General features: G+C 49.6%; 1 protein-coding gene across 9 annotated transcripts; it reads right to left on the reverse strand.

The window, feature by feature from the left end:
* Window positions 1–2,568: 2,568 nt before the first annotated feature.
* Window positions 2,569–24,993, reverse strand: YDJC (YdjC chitooligosaccharide deacetylase homolog). Of its 9 annotated transcripts, none has more exons than XM_075568525.1 (8): window positions 24,860–24,993; window positions 23,506–23,656; window positions 22,643–22,691; window positions 22,110–22,277; window positions 19,760–19,919; window positions 13,962–14,061; window positions 9,515–9,692; window positions 2,569–3,997 (listed from the first exon to the last, which is right to left on the reverse strand). In XM_075568525.1, the coding sequence occupies exons 4-8, from the start codon at window positions 22,274–22,276 to the stop codon at window positions 3,661–3,663; spliced, it is 942 nt and encodes a 313-aa protein (XP_075424640.1). In that variant the 5' UTR covers window position 22,277; window positions 22,643–22,691; window positions 23,506–23,656; window positions 24,860–24,993; the 3' UTR covers window positions 2,569–3,660. The 9 variants fall into 9 exon arrangements, with proteins under 9 accessions (XP_075424640.1, XP_075424638.1, XP_075424639.1 ...); XM_075568523.1 differs by lacking the exon at window positions 24,860–24,993 and adding an exon at window positions 23,756–24,836; XM_075568524.1 differs by lacking the exon at window positions 23,506–23,656 and having other exon boundaries at window positions 24,860–24,984.
* Window positions 24,994–26,653: the final 1,660 nt, after the last annotated feature.

The following is a 26,653-nucleotide window of genomic DNA, read 5'->3' on the forward strand; positions in this document are numbered from 1 at the left end:
GTGAGAAGCACAATCTTTCCGAATCCCTCGATGACTGGTTTGTGTAACGCAGACTCCTGCACTTGCAAATGGTGTGTGTAGCAAACAAGGAACTCTTCTGCGCAAAAAACAACCCCCCCCCCGCGGTGGGAGGGGTCCTCCAGAAACCCTCTTACGGCTTTTCTTTTTGGGCCGTTCCTTTCCCAACCACAAACTTGAACACAGACATCAAAGAAAAAAGCACACCAAGGTGAATATAAAAGATTTGTATAAAAATGAGACAATTCGGTTCTCGCTTACATGTGGGTAATTACAGCCTGGCTTCCGCTCATCACCCATAAGTGGAAGGAGTCCCATCTACTAGGAGTTAAGCGGCTACCTGCAAGCGGACACCCAGAGAGTAGGAAGAATGGAACGCGCAATGGTGCGAATGGAGAGGCTTAAGTGACGTCTCTGCTATTCAGCATTCCCTATGCGTTTTGTACTCCAAAGGTACTTCATCAGAGGTGGTACCTTTTTGGAGTACAAAACGCGTTGGGAATTCTGAATAGCAGAGATGTCACTTCCGGCTTTCCGTTCGCACCATCCGGTGGAGTGCCATTCTTCCTACGCTCCGGGTGTCTGCTTGCAGGTCGCCTCCTAACTCCGGGTAGTTACATAGTAGATGAGGTTGAAAAAAGACATGCGTCCATCAAGTTTAACCTATGCTAAATTTAGACGACAGATACTTTATCCTGTATCTATACTTACTTATTGATCCAGAGGAAGGCAAACGACAAACCCCAGTGACATCAAATGATATCTCATAAGGGGGAAAATAAATTCCTTCCTGACTCCAAGAATTGGCAATCGGATTACTCCCTGGATCAGCATCCTTCCCATGTTTACTTATTTGGTATATCTCTGTATACCGTTCCTTTATAAAGAGATGTCCAACCTGTTTGTGAACAGATCTATTTTATCTGCCATCCCACTCTCCATGGGTAATGAATCCCACATTGTAACTGCCCTTACTGTAAAGAACCCTTTCCTTCGTTGCTGGTGAAATCTGGTAGATGGTACTCCTTCCACTTACGGGCGATGAGTGGAGTCAGTCGGTATTTACTCACATGTGAGAATTGTATTCGCCTCCGTGCGCTATTTTTTCTTTTTGTGGTCAAATGATGTGGGTAGCAATGGTACAAATGGCTGCTCCGCCTAGCACACAAGTAAGTAAACTGCAAGAACGGGAGCGCAGGCTGAAGAGTGCTGTTTAGGTTATGCGGCCTGTGTAGGAACAATTGGATCGTCATCTAATTCTTAGAAGCAGTGTACTGTAGTTAACAAATTGGATATATGCTAAGATAATCTGTACACATACTGTAGCATAATTGATTTAGGCTATGCAACTTTTTTTGTTTTTTTATCGAATTATTATCACTGCTGCAGAAACCAACTATGTCTTGTTCCTAGAATGCTGAAATGATATACTTGCATGTGAACATTACAGCCACAACTAGTGTTATCGGTCACTGAAAATGCAGATATTATTTTAAGTAGTAACAGGAGGGAGTATGATAACTTGTTGCTCCAATAACAGGTATGTTACAAGCTTTCCAACTTCTCGGGCAACCTGATAAGGTCCCCCCCCGAGAGGTTGGAAAGCTTGGAACATATCAACCACTTGTTGGTTCGATAAAAGGTATTGTTCCCACCTGCTGCCCCTCCCTCCTTTGTTACTACCTGGAAGAAAGGACCCAACATGACTCCCCACCCTTCTTTGCCGATGCTATTTTAAATGAGATCCAAAAGCACATTGAATGAACGGTGCGGTTTTGAGGTGGGGAACGTTTAAATGAGGCCGGCGCACCCAAGGGTGACGGAGCCTTAGCTAAGGAACAATGCACTATTAGGCTGTGTCCCTGTTGGCACTGAGCGCGCTTACCTCCTAAAAGCTTTACCTTCCCGTCCAGGCTCACGCGGCGTGCCCAGGTGCAGGCACGGACACTCTCCCAAGCTTGAGGAGACGAGGGAGTTTGACTTCAGAGCTGGGTCACTTGTGAAGCGGGTGCTTTCCCTGGCCGTGGGGGCGGGGGCGTTCCTAGGGGTGTCACGGAGATCGTTCGCCCTCATTGGCCGAACCGCTCATGTGACCTGCGTGTCACGCCAAGAAATCAATTGCCCCCTCCTGCGCGGTCTATGGTGCGATCAATGCCTTAAGGCAATTTGGGGGAGGGTGGGTGGGCGTGGGGGGTGTGTGTGTCTGTCTGTCTGTAGCTCACACTGCCACAACTCCCAAATGTTCCCTGCTGGGTTCCAAGCCTCGTGAGCGCAGTGGTTTTTATGTCACAGAGAGAAGCGTCGAGTTTCCAGCCCTGGGAATCATGCTTGATGTCCTCATCTTGGGTTTCCTGGTGTGGCACCTGTCACAACGTGTCTGAGCCGGGCACACTGCTGATTTTAGGGCACAGAAGTAAAATGTGACCCGAGGTTGCTATGTGGCTCAGTTGTCACTGTATCAGCAGCACTGAAGAGGATATATTTATATACATACTGTATACATGGGACGGACTGAGTATTATACTCAAAAATGAGAGTGATCTATCGCTGTTTGTGAGTTGAACTACTGTTTATTTTATTAGTGTAATAAACTGTCCTAGCAATATTACACTGGGAGAGTCTCTCTCTCGCCCCGCCCCGCAGATCGTGGAATGTAATACTGATTAAGTACCTGTTTTAAATGATCAGCTTTGAAGTCATTTAGAAGACGGGGACATTGAATAAACACAGCTCAATTATGGGAGACTGGGGACGAAAGTGGGTTGGGAATGTTAAAAGTGAGTTTTTTATCATGATGTATATAACACGGGGGAACCAAAAGGGTATTGGAGCTAGGCAGACACGTGTGAAATTACACCCCCCACCAATAAACTTGCAGTATATGTAGGTGTGTGCATGTAAAAAAAGGAATTGCAAATATGTACAACGCCCAGAGCAGCAGCCGTTGCAGACATCGCGGAGTTAAACTAGGTGAAGAGATACAGCACCACGCAGATACGTTCCATTAGAAAAGGTGTTTTAGAGTCCACATGAACATCCGTTTTGGCACGTACAGGGACCAGCGTCGGGCCCCGTGAGGATCAAAATGTTGCTTTTTATTCTGACACATACTTGCTTGATACTTACCTGCGCGGTGCTGCATTGTCCATCTCTACTCCACGATGAGCGTCGCGGCTGCTGTTCTGGGTAATGTGCTTGTTTATTTTCTCGTCTCTCCCTCCTCTCGTGTCTCCTCTTGTCCCTTCCGTCCCTGTCTCTCTCCTCACTGCTCTCCTCAATCAAGGTAAATCTCACCACCGCACTCGACAAAGAACAAAAAAAAAACTATTACGCCGAGTGTGACAGTGAGATTTACCTGGATTGACACCAATAATATTTAACGCCCTGTCCCCACTTCCCAGCGTGTTCATGTGTACGTGTATCACAGTCAATACAGTCAAAAATGATGAGGGCGCCTGGAACACATTGCAGAGTAGTGCATAGCTGGCACCTCTAACCGGAAGAGGGCTGTTGGATGAAGTTGCATAGAAAATCCCAGGTCCAGTTACCCCAATATTAAAGGCAGCTCTGGGTGTGGATGGTTCATGGTAAATCCACTGCTGTGACCACTCGGGGGGGACGACTGGACGGTGCTGCCCCCAGTTACAGGTCTCTGAACGCACACAGCTGCACCTTGTGCTCTTTGTAATAACTCTGTAGCGACGGGTCCCTCAGCACCTCCAGCTCATGCAGGCGCTCCCGTGACCGGGAGAAGTCATCCGGCCCCTCCCCACAGCCCCCCTCGGTGGGGAGGCTGGGGTACCCGGGGTGAGTCATCAGTTCCATGCTCACGCTGGGGGTAGACGGGGGGCTGTGGCGCGGGAGCCCGGGGGGCAGACTGGCGGGGAGGGACAGGAGGCTGTAGTCAATTGCTCGCTGGATATTCCGTGTGGACATGTTCCGTCCCATAGTGCTGAGACCGATGTAAATATCAGGCCACCTGCAACACAGACAGAAACGCGCGGTCAGTGACAATCTACGATAGTGATATTAAATGTATAGAATCCACATTTGGATAGTGGATACAGACTGTGTGTTCAGTCTTTAGCAAATGTGGCTTTCTTTGGATGGGAGGAGATCAGGAAATTACCCAAAAGCAAAAAGATTCTATAGTTAAGTGCAATTAAAAACAATTAAAAATATATGTGAGCGTCCCAATCTATGCGCTCTTATGGGGTCAGATATAAACTTGCATTTCTTAAGTGTCTTGTAGTCTGCAGTTAGATGGTTTCCCACACTCAAGATCGTCACTGATGTGATGTTTCACTCGAATAAAGGAAGCAAAACATAGTGTCATTGACTCCAGAGGAAGTCGTGCCAGGCGAAACGCGTTGTCCTGAGCATATCGAGAGCCCGTGTGCGTGGAAGAGACGGAGAGATGGCATTGCGGAGAAAGCTATATCTGACCCCATGTGAGTGCATAGATTGGGACTCTCACATATATTTGTACTTCACGATATAATTTTTTTACTTATCTTTTGGGTAAAAGAAATCCACGTTCGCCTGCAAGTGTGCGCGTATACACACTTTTGCACCAAATGAGTGCAGGAATGCAGGCATTTACTTAGAACTCGAATCCATGATCAATGTACAGAACATCAACTAATACTGCATTTGCCCGATTAGAGGGAGACCCCGAATTTTAAGCGACCCCCTTTATCTCAGCCTCTGCGAACAGTAAAAATAGGTAATATGCCGGCTGCTGTGTTGCTGCCTTACACAGGACTGAAAGGCGTTTCAATCCCGCGTAAACTATAACACGGCAGCCGCCTGCGCGAGTGTGAGTGTGAGTGCACGCTTAGGCGGATACTGTGTTGCTGCCTCCCACAGGACAAGACTGTCAGCAGCAAGATGTTCAGCGCCCGATTATAAGTGAGTGTGGACTTTTCAATTTAACTTTATTGAGAAAAAAAAAACTCACCTTATAAATCGGGCAGAACCGGTAAATCAAATTCCTAATGTTGGAACTGTAGACTAATTGTTAGAAAATCCCCAAAAAGTTCATTAAAGGGAAGTGTACTAAAAAGACACCTCTTTCTGTTCTTTAGCATAAAGGATATTTTGTACATGCCTTGTGATAATTGTATTCAGAGTGTTTTGCTCTTAGTCCCAGCTCCAAAAAAGGTGCTAAGCTTTATATGAGGGGAGGTGTGCTAAGCTGTATATGAGAGGGGAGGCGTGCTAAGCTGTATATGAGAGGGGAGGCGTGCTAAGCTGTATATGAGAGCGGAGGTGTGCTAAGCTGTATATGAGAGGGGAGGCGTGCTAAGCTGTATATGAGAGGGGAGGCGTGCTAAGCTGTATATGAGAGGGGAGGCGTGCTAAGCTTTATATGAGAGGGGAGGCGTGCTAAGCTTTATATGAGAGGGGAGGCGTGCTAAGCTTTATATGAGAGAGGAGGCGTGCTAAGCTTTATATGAGAGGGGATGCGTGCTAAGCTTTATATGAGAGGGGAGGCGTGCTAAGCTTTATATGAGAGGGGAGGCGTGCTAAGCTTTATATGAGAGCCGAGGCTTGCTAAGCTTTACATGAGAGCCGAGGCGTGCTAAGCTTTATATGAGAGGGGAGGCGTGCTAAGCTTTATATGAGAGTGCAGGCGTGCTAAGCTTTAAATGAGAGCGGAGGCGTGCTAAGCTTTATATGAGAGCGGAGGCGTGCTAAGCTTTATATGAGAGGGGAGGCATGCTAAGCTTTATATGAGAGCGGAGGCATGCTAAGCTTTATATGAGAGCGGAGGCGTGCTAAGCTGTATATGAGAGCGGAGGCGTGCTAAGCTTTATATGAGAGCGGAGCCGTGCTAAGCTTTATATTGTATTGTATGTCTTTATTTATATAGCGCCATAAATGTACATAGCGCTTCACAGTAGTAATACATATCATATAAATAACAAATAATATAAATAACAGGTCATGGGAATAAGTGCTTCAGACATAAAAGTAACATTAAGGAAGAGGAGTCCCTGCCCCGAGGAGCTTACAGTCTAATTGGTAGGTAGGGAGAACGTACAGAGACAGTAGGAGGGAGTTCTGGTAAGTGCGTCTGCAGGGGGCCAAGCTTTATGTATCATGTGTCCAGGATTATCCACAGTGTTATTCATATGCTTCTTTAAGCAGGTGTGTCCTAAGGTGGGTCTTAAAGGTGGATAGCGAGGGGGGTATTGAGGGGAAGGGCATTCCAGAGGTGTGGGGCAGTCAGTGAGAAAGGTTTAAGGCGGGAGAGGGCTTTAGATACAAAGGGGGTAGAAAGAAGACATCCTTGAGAAGAACGCAAGAGTCGGGATATGAGAGTGGAGCCGTGCTAAGCTTTATATGAGAGCGGAGGCGTGTTAAGCTTTATATGTGAGCGGAGGCGTGCTAAGCTTTATATGTGAGCGGAGGCGTGCTAAGCTTTATATGAGAGCGGAGGCGTGCTAAGCTGTATATGAGAGAGGAGGTGTGCTAAGCTTTATATGAGAGCGGAGCCGTGCTAAGCTATATATAAGAGCGGAGGCGAGCTAATTGAATTGTATGTATTGTATGTCTTTATTTATATTGCGCCATAAATGTACATAGCGCTTCACAGTAGTAATACATATCATATAAATAACAAATAATATAAATAACAGATCATGGGAATAAGTGCCTCAGACATACTGTAAAAGTAACATTAAGGAAGGAGTGCCTGCTCCGAGGAGCTTACAATCTAATTGGTAGGTAGGGAGAACGTACAGAGACAGTAGGAGGGAATACTAGTAAGTGCGTCTGCAGGGGGCCAAGCTTTATGTGTCATGTGTCCATGATTATCCAGTGCTACTCATATGCTTCTTTAAGCAGATGTGTCTTAAGGTGGATAGCGAGGGGTGAAAGCGCAGGCATGTTAAGCTTTATATGAGAGCGCAGGCATGCTAAGCTTTATATGAGAGCAGAGGCGTGCTAAGCTTTATATGAGAGCAGAGGCGTGCTAAGCTTTATATGAGAGCGGAGGCGTGCTAAGCTTTATATGAGAGTGGAGGCGTGCTAAGCTTTATATGAGAGGGGGGCGTGCTAAGCTGTATATGAGAGCGGAGGCTTGCTAAGCTTTATATGAGAGGGGAGGCTTGCTAAGCTTTATATGAGAGGGGAGGCGTGTTAAGCTTTATATGAGAGGGGAGGCGTGCTAAGCTTTATATGAGAGGGGAAGCGTGCTAAGCTTTATATGAGAGCGGAGGCGTGCTAAGCTTTATGTGAGAGGGGAAGCGTGCTAAGCTTTATATGAGAACGGAGGCGTGCTAAGCTTTAAATGAGAGGGGAGGCGTGCTAAGCTTTATATGAGAACGGAGGCGTGCTAAGCTTTATATGAGAACGGAGGCGTGCTGAGCTTTATATGAGAGGGGAGGCGTGCTAAGCTTTATATGAGAGCGGAGGCGTGCTAAGCTTTATATGAGAGCGGAGGCGTGCTAAGCTGTATATGAGAGGGGAGGCGTGCTAAGCTGTATATGAGAGGGGAGGCGTGCTAAGCTGTATATGAGAGGGGAGGTGTGCTAAGCTTTATATGAGAGCGGAGGCGTGCTAAGCTGTATATGAGAGGGGAGGCGTGCTAAGCTGTATATGAGAGGGGAGGCGTGCTAAGCTTTATATGAGAGGGGAGGCGTGCTAAGCTTTATGTGAGAGGGGAAGCGTGCTAAGCTTTATATGAGAACGGAGGCGTGCTAAGCTTTAAATGAGAGGGGAGGCGTGCTAAGCTTTATATGAGAACGGAGGCGTGCTAAGCTTTATATGAGAACGGAGGCGTGCTGAGCTTTATATGAGAGGGGAGGCGTGCTAAGCTTTATATGAGAGCGGAGGCGTGCTAAGCTTTATATGAGAGCGGAGGCGTGCTAAGCTGTATATGAGAGGGGAGGCGTGCTAAGCTGTATATGAGAGGGGAGGCGTGCTAAGCTGTATACGAGAGGGGAGGTGTGCTAAGCTTTATATGAGAGCGGAGGCGTGCTAAGCTGTATATGAGAGGGGAGGCGTGCTAAGCTGTATATGAGAGGGGAGGCGTGCTAAGCTTTATATGAGAGGGGAGGCGTGCTAAGCTTTATATGAGAACGGAGGCGTGCTAAGCTGTATATGAGAGGGGAAACTATAGACCACGAGTGGCCAACTCCAGTCCTCAAGGGACACCAACAGGCCAGGTATTAGTAGGGTTGCCAGACATCCGTATATAAGGAACTTATTTCGTTGACTTGTCCCGAAAAGGTTTGTCGGGACGCCGAATTGTCCCGTATTTTAGCGCCTTTATTGTAATGAAACCGCCCGTGTCTCCGGGTGTGTAATAGTTCCATTTCCCGATAGATGTCGCCTTACTAAATGATTGAAATAATGACGGCAGGACACTGCTCTCATAATACCATGACGCACACCCCTGTAGGCGTTACTTTTTAGCCCACCGCTACTTGTTGGCTCAGTGTGCGCCTCTCGCCGCCAAGCACAGAGGTGATAAAAACCAGAGAATATCGCGGTCACGCAGGAGATAGCGTTTGCAAATCATTCATCCCTCATTATGGTGTCACGCTTTCATTGTGGATTTCGGCGTCCGGTATTATAAAAACCTTCAAATGTGTCCACCGTAGGTATTAGGGATATCCCTGCTTCAGCACAGGTGGCTCAGTCATTCTGACTGAGCCACCTGTGCTGAAGCAGGGATAACCTTAAAACATGACCTCTTTGTGGCCCTTGAAAACTGGAGATCACCCCCCCCCCCTGATATAGACGAGTAATCCCACAGTTGATTTAAAACCAGAGACAGAACATAAAACACAGACAAAGCTCAGTTTTAGCACATCCAGTGAAACTCATACACGGTACAGTGCCTAAATATATATGTATAAATATCTATTAAGTAAAATGGTCTTTTAGTTTGACATTTTTGGCCAAAATTGTTGTAAGCCCCTGAGCCAACGGCACGGCAGACCACAATTCAGGGGTCCCTAACGCTAATATAAATTCTTAATAACCTGTGTAATAACAGGAAGAATGATTTATAATAAATCTGTCAATATTAGTTGCAAAGTTCTAAGTCTGATTGAAGTTTTTATTCACCTGTACATTACCAGGAAAAGCACTCTGTATTAGAGTTGTCACAGCCAAACTGCAAGCAAGCAAGTTCCCCTGAGTGGAAGATGCTATGGAGTGAGCCCCTAACCATTTAAATGTGGGAGGGAGTGAGCTTCAATTAGGTAGGAGGTTGCCACCCTCCAAACAGCTAAGACTAGCTGAACAAGAATTGTAAAACATACAGGACACCTACAAGCTCATATTGAACCCCCAAAATAACCACAACATATATATAAGCATATGAGTGTCACAGAGGAGTGCTGCTGAGCATGGCAATATATATATTTAAAACCAGAGACAGAACATAACACACAGACAGAGCTCAGTTTTAGCACAATCCCACAGTTGCTCAGCAATGCGTTGCTCGCTGCGTTTAACTTCTACGCTCGCTCTGTTTTACCTTATTCCGTGGCTCTTGAACACGTCCACTGTATTTCTGGCATCTTCCTCCACCCCCTTGTAAAACTCCATCAGCTCCTTTTGGACCCAGGTGCACTCGTGCAGTCCAAGCTCCACAGGGATTCGGGTGTAGCAGATCCCGTGCTCCCGGAGGATCTGTGCAAACACCTGTCGTATCCCTGTTCAGAACATCAGACGTCTCAACACAGAGGTACCCACTCAATATATCCGGACACAGCTCAGCACAGAGGTACCCACTCAATATATCCGGACACAGCTCAACACAGAGGTACCCACTCAATATATCCGGACACAGCTCAACACAGAGGTACCCACTCAATATATCCGGGCACAGCTCAACACAGAGGTACCCACTCAATATATCCGGACACGTCTCAACACAGAGGTACCCACTCAATATATCCGGACACGTCTCAACACAGAGGTACCCACTCAATATATCCGGACACGTCTCAACACAGAGGTACCCACTCAATATATCCGGGCACAGCTCAACACAGAGGTACCCACTCAATATATCCGGGCACAGCTCAACACAGAGGTACCCACTCAATATATCCGGGCACAGCTCAACACAGAGGTACCCACTCAATATATCCGGGCACAGCTCAACACAGAGGTACCCACTCAATATATCCGGACACAGCTCAACACAGAGGTACCCACTCAATATATCCGGACACGTCTCAACACAGAGGTACCCACTCAATATATCCGGACACGTCTCAACACAGAGGTACCCACTCAATATATCCGGGCACAGCTCAACACAGAGGTACCCACTCAATATATCCGGGCACGTCTCAACACAGAGGTACCCACTCAATATATCCGGACACATCTCAACACAGAGGTACCCACTCAATATATCCGGACACATCTCAACACAGAGGTACCCACTCAATATATCCGGACACGTCTCAACACAGGTACCCACTCAATATATCCGGACACATCTCAACACAGAGGTACCCACTCAATATATCCGGACACGTCTCAACACAGAGGTACCCACTCAATATATCCGGACACGTCTCAACACAGAGGTACCCACTCAATATATCCGGACATGCCTCAACACAGAGGTACCCACTCAATATATCCGGACACATCTCAACACAGAGGTACCCACTCAATATATCCGGACACGTCTCAACACAGAGGTACCCACTCAATATATCCGGACACAGCTCAGCACAGAGGTACCCACTCAATATATCCGGACACAGCTCAACACAGAGGTACCCACTCAATATATCCGGACACAGCTCAACACAGAGGTACCCACTCAATATATCCGGGCACAGCTCAACACAGAGGTACCCACTCAATATATCCGGACACGTCTCAACACAGAGGTACCCACTCAATATATCCGGACACGTCTCAACACAGAGGTACCCACTCAATATATCCGGGCACAGCTCAACACAGAGGTACCCACTCAATATATCCGGGCACAGCTCAACACAGAGGTACCCACTCAATATATCCGGGCACAGCTCAACACAGAGGTACCCACTCAATATATCCGGGCACAGCTCAACACAGAGGTACCCACTCAATATATCCGGACACAGCTCAACACAGAGGTACCCACTCAATATATCCGGACACGTCTCAACACAGAGGTACCCACTCAATATATCCGGACACGTCTCAACACAGAGGTACCCACTCAATATATCCGGGCACAGCTCAACACAGAGGTACCCACTCAATATATCCGGGCACGTCTCAACACAGAGGTACCCACTCAATATATCCGGACACATCTCAACACAGAGGTACCCACTCAATATATCCGGACACATCTCAACACAGAGGTACCCACTCAATATATCCGGACACGTCTCAACACAGGTACCCACTCAATATATCCGGACACATCTCAACACAGAGGTACCCACTCAATATATCCGGACACGTCTCAACACAGAGGTACCCACTCAATATATCCGGACACGTCTCAACACAGAGGTACCCACTCAATATATCCTGACATGCCTCAACACAGAGGTACCCACTCAATATATCCGGACACATCTCAACACAGAGGTACCCACTCAATATATCCGGACACGCCTCCACACAGAGGTACCCACTCAATATATCCGGACACACCTCAACACAGAGGTACCCACTCAATATATCCGGACACGTCTCAACACAGAGTTACCCACTCAATATATCCGGACACATCTCAACACAGAGGTACCCACTCAATATATCCGGACACATCTCAACACAGAGTTACCCACTCAATATATCCGGACACATCTCAACACAGGTACCCACTCAATATATCCGGACACGTCTCAACACAGAGGTACCCACTCAATATATCCGGACACATCTCAACACAGAGGTACCCACTCAATATATCCGGACACATCTCAACACAGAGGTACCCACTCAATATATCCAGACACATCTCAACACAGAGGTACCCACTCAATATATCCAGACACATCTCAACACAGAGGTACCCACTCAATATATCCGGACACATCTCAACACAGAGGTACCCACTCAATATATCCAGACACATCTCAACACACAGGTACCCACTCAATATATCCGGACACGTCTCAACACAGAGGTACCCACTCAATATATCCGGACACAGCTCAACACAGAGGTACCCACTCAATATATCGGGACACATCTCAACACAGAGGTACCCACTCAATATATCCGGACACATCTCAACACAGAGGTACCCACTCAATATATCTGGACACGTCTCAACACAGAGGTACCCACTCAATATATCCGGACACATCTCAACACACAAGAGGGGGAGAAGGGAGAGGGAGGAGGGGGGGGGGGGTGGGGAGGGAAAGGGGAGAAGGGAGAGGGAGGGGGGGAGGGCTTGTTGCAATGATTTCCAGGAAGGGTTAAAAAAACAAAACACTAAATTCCTTTTGAATTCATGTGGTTTTCTCAATTTTGTCACTTTTATTTCGCTTGACACCGTTTAGAATAATGTTCATCTTTTCATAATTTAATTTCATGCTGTTTTGTGTTTCTCAAAATTAAACATAAAATGTGTAATCTGATAGAAGCGGCTAATCTGTTGGAGATGAGAATCTTCACCCCTCTGCACCCCCTTTCCCTCTGCACCCCCCTTTCCCTCTGCCTCCCCCTCCATCTCCCCCCACCCCGCCCTCCCTGTCCCCTTACATCTCTGCCCCCCGCCCCTTCACATCTCTTCCCCCCCCCTCAAACACCCTTCTATCTGCCTCCCAACCACCCTTCATTCCTCCCTTTCCCTCTGCCCACCTCTCCCCCCTTCAATCTCTGCCTCCCTTCCCCTTCACCTCTCTGCCCACCCACTTCACCCCCTATCCATCTCTTCCCCCCGTCCCTTCACCCCTTCCTGTCCCCTTCCCTCTGCCCACTTCTCCCCCCCATCTCTTCCCCCGCCATCCCTGCCCCCCATCCCCCTTCAGTTCCTGCTGTTGTAATACATTTTTTTTGCTGAAATCTGTGACTGTAAAATACGACTTCTCAATTTACCAGCCCGTGCAAAAAAAAAGCCGAAGGGGGATCTGTGAGCGGGGATCTGTGAGCGGGCGAAGGGGGATCTGTGAGCGGGATCTGTGAGCGGGCGAAGGGGGATCTGTGAGCGGGATCTGTGAGCGGGGATCTGTGAGCAGGCGAAGGGGGTCTGTGAGCGGGCGAAGGAGGATCTGTGAGTGGAATCTGTGAGCGGGGATCTGTGAGCGGGCGAAGGGGGATCTGTGAGCGGGATCTGTGAGCGGGCGAAGGGGGATCTGTGAGCGGGATCTGTGAGCGGGGATCTGTGAGCAGGCGAAGGGGGTCTGTGAGCGGGATCTGTGAGCAGGCGAAGGGGGATCTGTGAGCGGAATCTGTGAGCGGGGATCTGTGAGCGGGGATCTGTGAGCGGGCGAAGGGGGATCTGTGAGCGGGATCTGTGAGCGGGGATCTGTGAGCAGGCGAAGGGGGTCTGTGAGCGGGATCTGTGAGCAGGCGAAGGGGGATCTGTGAGCGGAATCTGTGAGCGGGGATCTGTGAGCGGGGATCTGTGAGCGGGCGAAGGGGGATCTGTGAGCGGGATCTGTGAGCGGGGATCTGTGAACGAGGATCTGTGAGGGGGGATCTGTGAACGGGGATATGTGAGCGGGATCTGTGAGCGGGGATATGTGAACGAGGATCTGTGAGGGGGGATCTGTGAGGGGGGATCTGTGAGGGGGGATCTGTGAGGGGGGATCTGTGAGTGGGATTTCCACACAGTGTATCTTACTTGTTAGATTTAACCTCTTCGCTGCCAGAAGGTAGCAAGAGCCGCAAAAGGAAATTATTGAGTGTTTTTATGCTGTGGTGAGCCTGGCACTCAGCACTGCTCCTGCGCAGTGTAGCATATCGCACGGAGTGTGTAACTCCTGCAGCGCGGATCTTACTTGGTAGCACATGCACGTGCTGATGTCCATCCATATGCTGAGGGTTCTGTCCGGTCAGCTCATGGAACAAGTTCACCTGGGCACACAGCTCCTGTCTGACCTGCCGGGTAAGCAAGAGGTCACTAGCACAGAAGGGAGGTGCCGTGCACAGCCCTGCAATCTACACCAGGGTTTTTCAACAGGGGTTCCCCGGGCACCCCTAAAAGGTTCCATGCAATTTGCAGGTCATTTGAAAATTGTACCAAATACAGAAGAATTTACAATGCATCTGATCTCAGACGCGCTATTAGAGAGGGTTGGGGTTCCTTACAATGCATCTGATCTCAGACGCGCTATTAGAGAGGGTTGGGGATCCTTACAATGCATTTGATCTCAGACGCGCTATTAGAGAGGGTTGGGGTTCCTTACAATGCATCTGATCTCAGACGCGCTATTAGAGAGGGTTGGGGTTCCTTACAATGCATCTGATCTCAGACGCGCTATTAGAGAGGGTTGGGGTTCCTTACAATGCATCTGATCTCAGACGCGCTATTAGAGAGGGTTGGGGTTCCTTACAGTGTATCTGATCATAGACGCGCTATTAGAGAGGGTTGGGGTTCCTTACAATGCATCTGATCTCAGACGCGCTATTAGAGAGGGTTGGGGTTCCTTACAATGCATCTGATCTCAGACGCGCTATTAGAGAGGGTTGGGGATCCTTACAATGCATCTGATCTCAGACGCGCTATTAGAGAGGGTTGGGGTTCCTTACAATGCATCTGATCTCAGACGCGCTATTAGAGAGGGTTGGGGTTCCTTACAATGCATCTGATCTCAGACGCGCTATTAGAGAGGGTTGGGGTTCCTTACAATGCATCTGATCTCAGACGCGCTATTAGAGAGGGTTGGAATTCCTTACAATGCATCTGATCTCAGACGCGGTATTAGAGAGGGTTGGGGTTCCTTACAGTGTATCTGATCATAGACGCGCTATTAGAGAGGGTTGGGGTTCCTTACAATGCATCTGATCTCAGACGCGCTATTAGAGAGGGTTGGGGTTCCTTACAATGCATCTGATCATAGACGCGCTATTAGAGAGGGTTGTGGTTCCTTACAGTGTATCTGATCATAGACGCGCTATTAGAGAGGGTTGAGATTCCTTACAATGCATCTGATCTCAGACGTGCTATTAGAGAGGGTTGGGGTTCCTTACAATGCATCTGATCTCAGACGCGCTATTAGAGAGGGTTGGGGTTCCATACAGTGCATCTGATCTCAGACGTGCTATTAGAGAGGGTTGGGGTTCCTTACACTGCATCTGATCTCAGACGCGCTATTAGAGAGGGTTATGGTTCCTTACAGTGTATCTGATCATAGACGCGCTATTAGAGAGGGTTGAGGTTCCTTAAAATGCAGCTAATCTCAGACGCGCTATTAGAGAGGGTTGGGGTTCCTTACAATTCATCTGATCTCAGACGCGCTATTAAAGAGGGTTGGGGTTCCTTACAGTGTATCTGATCATAGACGCGCTATTAGAGAGGGTTGGGGTTCCTTACAGTGTATCTGATAATAGACGCGCTATTAGAGAGGGTTGGGGTTCCTTACAGTGTATCTGATCATAGACGAGCTATTAGAGAGGGTTGGGGTTCCTTACACTGCATCTGATCTCAGACGCGCTATTAGACAGGGTTGGGGTTCCTTACACTGCATTTGATCTCAGAAGCGCTATTAGAGAGGGTTGGGGTTCCTTACAATGCATCTGATCTCAGACGCGCTATTAGAGAGGGTTGGGGTTCCTTACAGTGCATCTGATCTCAGACGCGCTATTAGAGAGGGTTGGGGTTCCTTACAATGCATCTGATCATAGACGCGCTATTAGAGAGGGTTGGGGTTCCTTACAATGCATCTGATCTCAGACGCGCTATTAGAGAGGGTTGGGGTTCCTTACAGTGTATCTGATCATAGACGCGCTATTAGAGAGGGTTGGGGTTCCTTACAATGCATCTGATCTCAGACGCGCTATTAGAGAGGGTTGGGGTTCCTTACAATGCATCTGATCTCAGACGCGCTATTAGAGAGGGTTGTGGTTCCTTACAGTGTATCTGATCATAGACGCGCTATTAGAGAGGGTTGGGGTTCCTTACAATGCATCTGATCTCAGACGCGCTATTAGAGAGGGTTGAGGTTCCTTACAATGCATCTGATCTCAGACGTGCTATTAGAGAGGGTTGGGGTTCCTTACACTGCATCTGATCTCAGACGCGCTATTAGAGAGGGTTGGGGTTCCTTACAATGCATCTGATCTCAGACGCGCTATTAGAGAGGGTTGGGGTTCCTTACAATGCATCTGATCTCAGACGCGCTATTAGAGAGGGTTGGGGTTCCTTACAATGCATCTGATCTCAGACGCGCTATTAGAGAGGGTTGGGGTTCCTTACAATGCATCTGATCTCAGACGCGCTATTAGAGAGGGTTGGGGTTCCTTACAATGCATCTGATCTCAGACGCGGTATTAGAGAGGGTTGGGGTTCCTTACAGTGTATCTGATCATAGACGCGCTATTAGAGAGGGTTGGGGTTCCTTACAATGCATCTGATCTCAGACGCGCTATTAGAGAGGGTTGGGGTTCCTTACAATGCATCTGATCATAGACGCGCTATTAGAGAGGGTTGTGGTTCCTTACAGTGTATCTGATCATAGACGCGCTATTAGAGAGGGTTGAGATTCCTTACAATGCATCTGATCTCAGACGTGCTATTAGAGAGGGTTGGGGTTCCTTACAATGCATCTGATCTCAGACGCGCTATTAGAGAGGGTTGGGGTTCCATACAGTGCATCTGATCTCAGACGTGCTATTAGAGAGGGTTGGGGTTCCTTACACTGCATCTGATCTCAGACGCGCTATTAGAGAGGGTTATGGTTCCTTACAGTGTATCTGATCATAGACGCGCTATTAGAGAGGGTTGAGGTTCCTTACAATGCATCTGATCTCAGACGTGCTATTAGAGAGGGTTGGGGTTCCTTATACTGCATCTGATCTCAGACGCGATATTAAAGAGGGTTGGGGTTCCTTACAATGCATCTGATCTCAGACGCGCTATTAGAGAGGGTTGGGGTTCCTTACAATGCATCTGATCTCAGACGCGCTATTAGAGAGGGTTGGGGTTCCTTAAAATGCAGCTAATCTCAGACGCGCTATTAGAGAGGGTTGGGGTTCCTTACAATTCATCTGATCTCAGACGCGCTATTAAAGAGGGTTGGGGTTCCTTACAGTGTATCTGATCATAGACGCGCTATTAGAGAGGGTTGGGGTTCCTTACAGTGTATCTGATAATAGACGCGCTATTAGAGAGGGTTGGGGTTCCTTACAGTGTATCTGATCATAGACGAGCTATTAGAGAGGGTTGGGGTTCCTTACACTGCATCTGATCTCAGACGCGCTATTAGACAGGGTTGGGGTTCCTTACACTGCATTTGATCTCAGAAGCGCTATTAGAGAGGGTTGGGGTTCCTTACAATGCATCTGATCTCAGACGCGCTATTAGAGAGGGTTGGGGTTCCTTACAGTGCATCTGATCTCAGACGCGCTATTAGAGAGGGTTGGGGTTCCTTACAATGCATCTGATCATAGACGCGCTATTAGAGAGGGTTGGGGTTCCTTACAATGCATCTGATCTCAGACGCGCTATTAGAGAGGGTTGTGGTTCCTTACAGTGTATCTGATCATAGACGCGCTATTAGAGAGGGTTGGGGTTCCTTACAATGCATCTGATCTCAGACGCGCTATTAGAGAGGGTTGGGGTTCCTTACAATGCATCTGATCTCAGACGCGCTATTAGAGAGGGTTGTGGTTCCTTACAGTGTATCTGATCATAGACGCGCTATTAGAGAGGGTTGGGGTTCCTTACAATGCATCTGATCTCAGACGCGCTATTAGAGAGGGTTGAGGTTCCTTACAATGCATCTGATCTCAGACGTGCTATTAGAGAGGGTTGGGGTTCCTTACACTGCATCTGATCTCAGACGCGCTATTAGAGAGGGTTGGGGTTCCTTACAATGCATCTGATCTCAGACGCGCTATTAGAGAGGGTTGGGGTTCCTTACAATGCATCTGATCTCAGACGCGCTATTAGAGAGGGTTGGGGTTCCTTAAAATGCAGCTAATCTCAGACGCGCTACTAGAGAGGGTTGGGGTTCCTTACAATGCATCTGATCTCAGACGCGCTACTAGAGAGGGTTGGGGTTCCTTACAGTGTATCTGATCATAGACGCGCTATTAGAGAGGGTTGGGGTTCCTTACAGTGTATCTGATCATAGACGCGCTATTAGAGAGGGTTGGGGTTCCTTACACTGCATCTGATCTCAGACGCGCTATTAGAGAGGGTTGGGGTTCCTTAAAATGCAGCTAATCTCAGACGCGCTATTAGAGAGGGTTGGGGTTCCTTACAATGCATCTGATCTCAGACGCGCTACTAGAGAGGGTTGGGGTTCCTTACAGTGTATCTGATCATAGACGCGCTATTAGAGAGGGTTGGGGTTCCTTACAGTGTATCTGATCATAGACGCGCTATTAGAGAGGGTTGGGGTTCCTTACACTGCATCTGATCTCAGACGCGCTATTAGACAGGGTTGGGGTTCCTTACACTGCATCTGATCTCAGAAGCGCTATTAGAGAGGGTTGGGGTTCCTTACAATGCATCTGATCTCAGACGCGCTATTAGAGAGGGTTGGGGTTCCTTACAATGCATCTGATCTCAGACGCGCTATTAGAGAGGGTTGGGGTTCCTTACAGTGTATCTGATCATAGACGCGCTATTAGAGAGGGTTGGGGTTCCTTACAATGCATCTGATCTCAGACGCGCTATTAGAGAGGGTTGTGGTTCCTTACAGTGTATCTGATCATAGACGCGCTATTAGAGAGGGTTGGGGTTCCTTACAATGCATCTGATCTCAGACGCGCTATTAGAGAGGGTTGGGGTTCCTTACAATGCATCTGATCTCAGACGCGCTATTAGAGAGGGTTGGGGTTCCTTACAATGCATCTGATCTCAGACGCGCTATTAGAGAGGGTTGGGGTTCCTTACAATGCAGCTAATCTCAGACGCGCGATTAAAGAGTTGGGCTTCCGCCGAAATTCACAATATAATTATAGGGTTCCTTAACCAAACACAGGTTGAAAACCCCTGATCTACACACTGCATGCAGGGGGGCCAGTTACTAACTAATCAAGGGAAGAGCACTGCAGCCATTGCAGGGATCAGCGTTACATTTGTGACCCCCGCACGGCCCTGCAATACAAATAACGGCTCCCCGAACCCCAATTATAATCCATGCCAAAACCGAATTTCCAAATCAATGACATGTTCGTGATTACAAAACAAACAGATCTTTCTTTCCTTATGAAGAGCAATGTTTGCTCGGAGGAGCTCGGCTAAACTAAAACTCCCACTTCCAAAAAAAAGGGGGGGGGGGGAGATGAACACAGGTATGTGCGTCTCATTCATAACGCCCAGAAACCCCTACATTGCGCATGGGGCAAAATAAGAGTAAGTGATGCAGAAAATCAATTTATTGCCATGATGGCCTTCTGGACCCCCGAACTTCAGCATGTTCCATTAGACTGTAAGCTCCTCGGGGCAGGGACTCCTCTTCCTTAATGTTACTTTTATGTCTAATGCGCTTATTCCCATGATCTGTTATTTATATTATCTGTTATTTATTTGATTACCCCGTGTATTACTGCTGTGATGCGCTATGTACATTAATGGCGCTATATGAATAAAGACAATGTTCTTATTAACGGATAACGTGGGTCCCACCTCCGACATGCTGAGCAGCCCCTGCTCCAGCGCTGTGCGTATCCCCAGCTTCCCCAGGAAGACGCCTCGGGCGCTGATGAGGGACGAGTTCTGCCGGAGCTCCGGGCACACAGGGCGTCCCTCCGAGAGGTTGGCGTGGAGACCGATGGGGATGTTATACCTACAACGCAGAAGGAAACGTGCTGTCTATCTTCAGCAAAGTGAGGGGGAGGGGGTGCGTGAGGGCGAGAGAGAGAGCGAGGGCGAGAGAGAGAGTGAAAGTGAGGGCGAGAGAGAAAGTGAGGGGGAGGGGGTGCGTGAGGGCGAGAGAGAAAGTGAGGGCGAGAGAGAAAGCGAGGGCGAGAGAGAGAAAGCGAGGGCGAGAGAGAAAGCGAGAGAAAGTGAGGACGAGAGAGAAAGTGAGGGCGAGAGGGAGTGTGAGGGCGAGAAGGAGTGTGAGGGAGAGAGAGAGAGAGTGAGGAAGAGAGAGTAAGAGAGTGAGGGCAAGAGGGAGCTTGAGGGCGAGAGGGAGCGTGAGGGCGAGAGGGAGCGTGGGAGCGAGAGGGAGCGTGAGGGCGAGCGTGAGGGTGAGAGCGAGCGTGAGGGCGAGAGGGAGCGTGAGGGCGAGAGGGAGCGTGAGGGCGAGAGAGAGCGAGAGGGAGCGTGAGGGCGAGAGGGAGCGTGAGGGCGAGAGGGAGCGTGAGGGCGAGAGGGAGCGTGAGGGCGAGAGAGAGCGTGAGGGCGAGAGGGAGCGTGAGGGCGAGAGGGAGCGTGAGGGCGAGAGAGAGCGTGAGGGCGAGAGAGAGCGTGAGGGCGAGAGAGAGCGTGAGGGCGAGAGAGAGCGTGAGGGCGAGAGAGAGCATGAGGGAGAGACGGTGAGAGGAGAGTGAGGGGAAGAGGGAGCGTGAGGGCGAGAGAGAAAGCGAGGGCGAGAGAGAGAGAGTGAAAGTGAGGGCGAGAGAGAGAGTGAGAGAGAAAGTGAGGACGAGAGAGAAAGTGAGGACGAGAGAGAAAGTGAGGACGAGAGAGAAAGTGAGGGCGAGAGAGAAAGTGAGGGCGAGAGAGAAAGTGAGGACGAGAGGGAGTGTGATGGCGAGGAGTGTGAGGGAGAGGAGTGTGAGGGAGAGAGAGAGAGTGAGGAAGGGAGAGTAAGAGAGTGAGGGCGAGAGGGAGCTTGAGGGCGAGAGGGAGCTTGAGGGCGAGAGGAAGCGTGAGAGCGAGAGGAAGCGTGAGAGCGAGAGGAAGCGTGAGGGCGAGAGCGAGCGTGAGGGCGAGAGCGAGCGTGAGGGCGAGAGCGAGCGTGAGGGCGAGCGTGAGGGCGAGAGCGAGCGTGAGGGCGAGAGCGAGGGCGAGAGCGAGCGTGAGGGCGCGAGAGCGAGGGAGAGCGAGAGGGAGCGTGAGGGCGAGAGAGAGCGTGAGGGCGAGAGAGAGCGTGAGGGCGAGACGGTGAGAGGAGAGTGAGGGGAAGAGGGAGCGTGAGGGCGAGAGAGAAAGCGAGGGCGAGAGAGAGAGTGAAAGTGAGGGTGAGAGAGAGAGTGAGAGAGAAAGTGAGGACGAGAGAGAAAGTGAGGACGAGAGAGAAAGTGAGGGCGAGAGAGAAAGTGAGGGCAAGAGAGAAAGTTAGGGCGAGAGAGAAAGTGAGGGCGAGAGAGAAAGTGAGGGCGAGAGGGAGTGTGAGGGCGAGGAGTGTGAGGGAGAGAGAGAGAGTGAGGAAGAGAGAGTAAGAGCGTGAGGGCGAGAGGGAGCTTGAGGGCGAGAGGGAGCGTGAGGGCGAGAGGGAGCGTGAGGGCGAGAGGGAGCGTGAGGGCGAGAGGGAGCGTGAGGGCGAGCGTGAGGGCAAGAGCGAGCGTGAGGGCGAGCGTGAGGGCGAGAGCGAGCGTGAGAGCGAGCATGAGGGCGAGAGTGCGAGGGAGAGCGAGAGGGAGCGTGAGGGCGAGAGGGAGCGTGAGGGCGAGAGGGAGCGTGAGGGCGAGAGGGAGCGTGAGGGCGAGAGAGAGCATGAGGGCGAGAGAGAGCATGAGGGCGAGAGAGAGCGTGAGGGCGAGAGAGAGCGTGAGGGCGAGAGAGAGCGTGAGGGCGAGACGGTGAGGGGAAGAGGGAGCGTGAGGGCGAGTGGGAGCATGAGGGCGAGTGGGAGCATGAGGGAGCGAGGGTCAGAGAGAGTGTGAGGGCGAGACAGTGAGAGGAGAGTGAGGGGAAGAGGGAGAGTGAGAGTGAGGGCGTGAGAGAGTGAGGGCGCGTGAGGGAGAGAGGGCAAGAGAGTGGAGGGCGAGAGGGAGTCAGAGTGTGTGAGGTCAAGAGAAAGTGAGAGAGACAGAGACAGACAGAGACACAGAGAGAACGTAGCTCCTTTCCTATCACCCTCTCTCACCTCTGTGCCAGTTCGGCTGCACCAGCTGCAGCGCTGCCATTCACCAGCAGAGACACGTTAGACAGGGCTCCGGCACGGAAGCACTCCACGATGCCCTGGTCCCTGCGAGGGCAGTACCCAAAGTCATCTCCCGTCACCACCAGCTTGATTACGGGCTCCAGAGGCATCCTGCAGGGGAGGAGAGGCACATTCAGTACTGCCCTTCTGGCAGAGAGAGGGTTAATGCAGCATTTTCCCAGACCAGCGTTAGAATATCTTCCCAAAGCGGCCGCAGCAGAGGTCTCACCCAGCGAGGCACCAGCCAGTGGGACCGACCCCACACTGGCAGAGATGGCAGGGCCTGACTGCAGCTCAGCGGCTCAGCTCTGCCTCTGACAGCGTGACAGTACAGGAAGACAGAGTCACAGCGAGATAAGAGAGGTTCAACTGAGGCCACTTGGAGTGAGCGTCAGTGACTCACCAGGCTGCTAGGATCAATACCACGCTGAACCATTACCCTCCTCCTCTTTAACGCTTTCTGCAGACATTCTTACCTTCCTTTCCCCGCGCCTCACAGAAACAATGTTTCAGCCGAAGTCCTTCCTGATGTACACAGATATAGGTGTATTATATATACATACATTATATATACATAATATATATACATATATAGATAGAAAATGACTGCATATTTTTAACCCCTGCCGCTCTGGTACGAGAGGCAGCAGCATCCTCTGTGCAATGTTTAGGACACGTAGCCCTGTCCTGTATGTTGTGTAACCCTTTCCTTCGGCACAGCTGATAAGAACCAGGAAGGGGTTCAGCAAGACGTCACACCGGGTCCCCTCCGCTTGCGCCGTTTTTGGTTTTTTAACCAATACGCGTCACGCGCCCGCTCAGCGTTAAAACCACGGTCCCTTTAGGAAGGGCCCGCCTTGCTGGATTATTCCCCCCCCCACCCCCGGGGCAGCCCCACCCCGCCATGACATCACCACCCGAGCGCCCGTAACCAAAGTTTCCATTATGGCTTGTGCTCTGGTTAACCCATTCTCTGCCAGAGAGGCTTGCAACGCATTCAGGGATTCACCCCAGGGATGCCTGCATGAACATCTCACAAATAGAGGCGTAAAGTGCTTTGGAAATGAGGAGCCCCGTATAAACACAAGGGTTAAATATATATATATATATATATATATATATATATATAAATGTAAATACAACTGTATGCTCATCTGCATGTCTTAGACAGGTCTGCATCCCGCCTTTCCCCATTATCACCCAGCATACAGCGCTTCCACTGCAGCAAGGGATTCTGGGAAATGACATGCAAATGAGCACACAGTGCCACTTTTTGCTTCAAAAACCATTTTTATATATATATATATATATATATATATATCAGACTTTGCCTACTAACCCTGATTATGTCAGTCGCACTGTCACGTTCACAGAAAAATCGGTGCCAAATAATATCTGCTGGTCGCATTAGAGATGGACATTGTTAAGGATGTCCTCCCAGCTGCTTAGCTCTGCCCTGATCTCTGCATCACAGGACTCTGTGCAGCTTTCTGTAAAAAAAAAAAACCCAAGAGGCTTTTGATACTAGATTCTCACCCGCTCGCGCTCAGAAGTGGGACGCAAAGCAGGACAAAACTAATTCAACCCACTTTGGGGAAGATTAAGCTCCGACATCGGTTAGCGCTGCCCATCCAGCGTCCGTCCACTGACTTAAGTTGGCGTTAACACCGGATCGCGTGCGTCAGCCGGTCCCGGCGCTGGTGAATCTGCCCCCCATGTCTGGATATATTGAGCCACAAAACGGGAAGCTGGCTTTGGCCCCTACTTTACCCTTTTGCTGCCAACTCATTGCTGGGGGGGGGGAGGGGGCAGCGAAAGGGTTAATATGCGGTGAAGATGTCTTCACTGCGCTGGGGAAGAGATCCATTGATATGAATGGGAATAAAATCTCCCCCAGCGCGGGGGCGTTAACATCATTTCCACCAGTTGCTGTCAGAAAGGTCTGCAATGCATTATTTATTTGCATGTTATATACTGATTTACAACGCTTTGCATGGCACTCTGGCAGTCAAGGGGTTATCCTTACACCCAACCTGCCCCCCCCCCCCATCCAGTGAGTGTGACTGTGACTGTCCTGGTCTAGTGAGTGAGTGTGTGACTGCAAGTGCACTGGTCCAGTGAGTAAGAGTGAGCGTGAATGCCCTGGTCCAGTGAGTGAGAGTGAGCCCCCTGGTCCAGTGAGTGAGTGTGGGTGTCAGTGCCCTGATGCAGTAAGTGCCCTGATGCAGTGAGTGTGAGGGTGAGTGCCCTGATGCAGTGAGTGTGTGAGTGGGTGTGAGTGCCCTGATGCACTGAGTGTGAGAGTGAGTGCACTGATGCTGTGAGTGCGAGGGTGAGTGCCCTGATGCAGTGAGTGTGAGTGCCCTGATGCAGTGAGCGTGAGTGCCCTGATGCAGTGAGTGTGAGTGCACTGATGCAGTGAGTGTGAGGGTGAGTGCCCTGATGCAGTGACTGTTTGAGTGGGTGTGAGTGCCCTGATGCAGTGAGAGTGAGTGCCCTGATGCAGAGACTGAGTGGGTGAGTGCCCTGATGCAGTGAGTGCCCTGATGCAGTGAGGGTGAGTGCCCTGATGCAGTGAGTGTGAGGGTGAGTGCCCTGATGCAGTGACTGTTTGAGTGGGTGTGAGTGTCCTGATACAGTGAGTGGGTGTGAGTGCCCTGATGCAGTGAGTGTGAGTGTCCTGGATTAGATACCCCTATAGATGGTGGGAGCGGCAGGCCAGGCCTATCTCAGGGGCCCCCTGCCCCGGGGGATTTCCTGCCTCCTCTCCCGGTCCGGTCCCCCCGGTGCTCATCTCCTGCAGTCTCTGCCGGGTACCCGCCTCCACTCCAGCACACGTGACCATGCCCCCCCCCCCCCCCTGAAGACAAGCTCCTCCCTCTGCAGAGAACGTCCCTCATTCAGTGGCAGTCTCACACATTCATTCAGTGACAGTCTCACTCATTTAGTGACACTCACTCATTCAGTAACAGTCTCATTCATTCAGTGACAGTCTCACTCATTCATTCAGTGACAGTCTCACTCATTTAGTGACACTCATTCAGTGACAGTCTCATTCATTCAGTGACAGTCTCACTCATTCAGTGACAGTCTCACTCATTCATTCAGTGACAGTCTCACTCATTCAGTGACAGTCTCACTCATTCAGTGACAGTCTCATTCATTCAGTGACAGTCTCACTCATTCAATGACAGTCTCACTCATTCAGTGACAGTCTCACTCATTCATTCAGTGACAGTCTCACTCATTTAGTGACACTCACTCATTCAGTGACAGTCTCATTCATTCAGTGACAGTCTCACTCATTCAATGACAGTCTCACTCATTCAGTGACAGTCTCACTCATTCATTCAGTGACAGTCTCACTCATTCATTCAGTGACAGTCTCACTCATTCAGTGACAGTCTCACTCATTCAATGACAGTCACACTCATTCAATGACAGTCTCACTCATTCAATGACAGTCTCACACATTCAGTGACAGTCTCACTCATTCAGTGACAATCTCACTCATTTAGTGACACTCACTCATTCAGTGACAATCTCACTCATTTAGTGACACTCATTCATTCAGTGACAGCCTCATAAGTGGCAGTCTCACTAATTGAGTGACAGTCTCACTCATTAAGTTACAGTTTTATTAAGTGACAGTCTCATAAGTGACAGTCTATACGCTCTTATATGGATATGTCCATATTAGGGCATACGTCACTACTTTGGGACAACTGAGACCACCACCATGGTGTGTGTGTGTGTGTGTGTGTGTGTGTGTGTGTGTGTGTGTGTGTGTGTGTGTGTGTGTGTGTGTGTGTGTGTGTGTGTGTGTGTGTGTGTGTGTGTGTGTGTGTGTGTGTTACTGTGTGTGTGTTACTGTGTGTGTGTGTTATTGTTTGTACTTTGTGGGGGGTATTCCATTGTGGGGTTGATATTATATTGTGTGTATTGGGGTGGTTGATATTATAATGTGGGGGTATTATTGTGTAGTGTATGTGGTGGGGTGGGGATAGTGTGTGTGGTGGGGGGGGGGGTATTGTGTGGGGTCCTATTGCGCAGGAGGTGTGGCCTTTTGCGGAGGAGTGTCATATCGCTGAGGAGGTGTGGCCTATCACAGAGGAGGCGTGGCATACTGCGGGGAGGCATGGCGGGAGGTGTGATATCCTGAAAACCTGACCTGTTAGTGGCCCTTGTGGACTGGAGTTGAGAACCCCTGCATTAGAAGTACAGCCAGATAGTCCTCGTTATCCAATGTTTCACTTTACAACGAATGGCGTATCCAACGCTTTACAATGCAGCCCTAAGGGACGTTTATCGACGCCGGAATGCGTTATCCAGCGCTCACCGCCACTGATTAACATGGGACTCACTTTACAGCGGTGTCACTATCCAACGCTACTTCCAGAATGGGTTCTGTTGGATAACCGAGGACCGCCTGTATAGGATTCATATTGGAGGCTCAGGAGTGGGTAAGCGTTATTCAATTGTTATTG

The sequence above is a fragment of the Ascaphus truei genome, chromosome 13 (genome assembly GCF_040206685.1).
Source record: "Ascaphus truei isolate aAscTru1 chromosome 13, aAscTru1.hap1, whole genome shotgun sequence".
In the NCBI taxonomy this organism is placed as follows: domain Eukaryota; kingdom Metazoa; phylum Chordata; class Amphibia; order Anura; family Ascaphidae; genus Ascaphus; species Ascaphus truei.

Bases quoted from the DNA above. Each gene is read 5' to 3' on its own strand.
- YDJC (XM_075568525.1), bottom strand. From the start codon at position 22,276: ATGCCTCTGGAGCCCGTAATCAAGCTGGTGGTGACGGGAGATGACTTT. The intron at 14,062-19,759 runs GTGGGACCCACG...CTTACCCGGCAG, and splicing joins GGCTGCTCAGCATGTCGGAG to GTCAGACAGGAGCTGTGTGC. The intron at 3,998-9,514 runs GTAAAACAGAGC...TCTGTGTTGCAG, and splicing joins TTCAAGAGCCACGGAATAAG to GTGGCCTGATATTTACATCG.